This window comes from Plectropomus leopardus, unplaced genomic scaffold (genome assembly GCF_008729295.1).
Source record: "Plectropomus leopardus isolate mb unplaced genomic scaffold, YSFRI_Pleo_2.0 unplaced_scaffold8123, whole genome shotgun sequence".
In the NCBI taxonomy this organism is placed as follows: Eukaryota; Metazoa; Chordata; class Actinopteri; order Perciformes; family Serranidae; genus Plectropomus; species Plectropomus leopardus.
The window spans coordinates 1-1819 of NW_024689499.1; the positions used below are offsets into that span (position 1 = coordinate 1).

General features: G+C 50.4%; 1 protein-coding gene across 1 annotated transcript; it reads right to left on the reverse strand.

Moving 5' to 3' along the window:
* Nucleotides 1–335: 335 nt before the first annotated feature.
* Nucleotides 336–1472, reverse strand: LOC121940250 (arf-GAP with SH3 domain, ANK repeat and PH domain-containing protein 2-like; the record flags this gene model as incomplete). The annotated part of the gene is made up of 4 exons (XM_042483064.1): nucleotides 1375–1472; nucleotides 1147–1254; nucleotides 841–1075; nucleotides 336–440 (listed from the first exon to the last, which is right to left on the reverse strand). Coding segments are annotated over exons 2-4 (373 nt in total), but the record flags the coding sequence as incomplete, so codon positions are not given.
* Between the last annotated feature and the right edge of the window lie 347 nt (nucleotides 1473–1819).

Sequence of the window (1819 nt, forward strand, 5' to 3'; positions counted from 1 at the left end):
TCCAGTCAGCAACAAATTAAATCCATGAATCAACTCATTATTAACAATTAATGATAAACAATTAATGCACTCATCAACTTATCAACTAATCCATGAATCAACTAATCACCCAATCAAGCAGTTGATTAATCCACTCATCAACTAATTGACTGATCAACAAATCAATAAATCCACTCATCAGCTCACTGATTAATCAAGTAATTGACTAATTAACTTATCAACTATAAAGCGATCAACTAACCAATTAATTGACGAATCCACTCAGCAACTAATTGACTAAGGCAAAAGACCTGATGCTTTTATTTTGTCACAAGCTGACAGGAAGTGACACTCACCGTACATGGAGGAGTTCCTCTCGGGGGTCTGAGGGTTGGGGGGGTCAGAGGACGAACGCTGTCTCCCCACCGTTTCCATGGCAGCAGATTTACCGTGTCCCGAACCTGCGGGGACACAGAGCGGACATCAAGGACAGACGACGAGGACAAATGATGAGTACAGACAACAAGAACAGACAACGAGGACAGATGACGAGGACAGACCACGAGGACAGATGACGAGGACAGACAACGAGGACAGACGACGGGGACAGACAACGAGGACAGAGTCAGCTGATCAATAGCGACTCTGGATGGACACGGTTAAAACGACCTGAACTTCCTGTGGTACTGAGAGCTGATCAATTAATCTACTAATCTACTCATCAGCTAATTGACTAATCAGCCTCTGACCTCTGGGACGAGCGCTGAGCCTCCAGAGAAGTCGGGATGAAAACTTCTCTCACTTTATTTAACCTGGTTTCTCTTTTGTCTGTCCTTGGTAAAAATAAAGTTGGTGTCTGACCTCGGTTGGGTCCTCGGGGCGGCAGCGGCGGCGTGGGTCCCGGCGGCGGCAGGTTGAGGTCCAGCATGGTGCCATAGGTCTCGTTGCTGATCATCATGCTGGGGACCTGAGGCCGCTGTTTGTCCCGAACCAGGCAGGCGGCGTCCCGGGCCAGAGCCGCCAGGTTGGGCTGCATGGGGCCGCTGCTCGGCACGAAGCAGCTGACCGGACGCTCCTCGCGGCGGTTGGGGATTGGCTGAAGGAAACAGACGGTTTTACTCCCTGAACTCACATGCAGCAGACGACTGTCTGATAAAAGCAGCTGACCTTGTCCTCCATCTCGTCCTCGCTCTCGTCCATGTCGTCGTTCTGGAGACGCCACTCGTACTCGACATGGACGTGGACGTTAAACTTTCCGGTCTGAGCCTGAGTCAACTGAAACACACCAACACAAAGTCTTTAACGCGAGACGGAGGAACGTGTCCGAATGTGTGGCTGATGAGCCAAAAATCAACCATCGTAACAAAACAAAACAATATCATGTGCGAGTTTCACCTGTTCTTCACAGCGAGTGTGTCGCAGACGTTTGGCGATGTCCAGAGGCGTCTCTCCAGCTTCGTTTGCTGCGGAAACAAACTCAACATCAAATCAGGCGTCTCACTGACAACAGTGTAACTCAGTGACGTGTGAGACCGTGACTCTGTGACGCTGTGACTCTGTGACGGTGTAACGCTGTGACGCTGTGACTCAGTGACGCTGTGACTCAGTGACGCTGTGACTCAGTGATGGTGTAACGCTGTGACTCAGTGACGCTGTGACTCTGTGACGCTGTGACTCAGTGACGCTGTGACTCAGTGATGCTGTGACTCTGTGACTCAGTGACGCTGTGACTCTGTGACGGTGTAACGCTGTGACGCTGTGATTCAGTGACGCTGTGACTCAGTGATGGTGTAACGCTGTGACTCAGTGACAGTGTGACGCTGTGACTCAGTGACAGTGT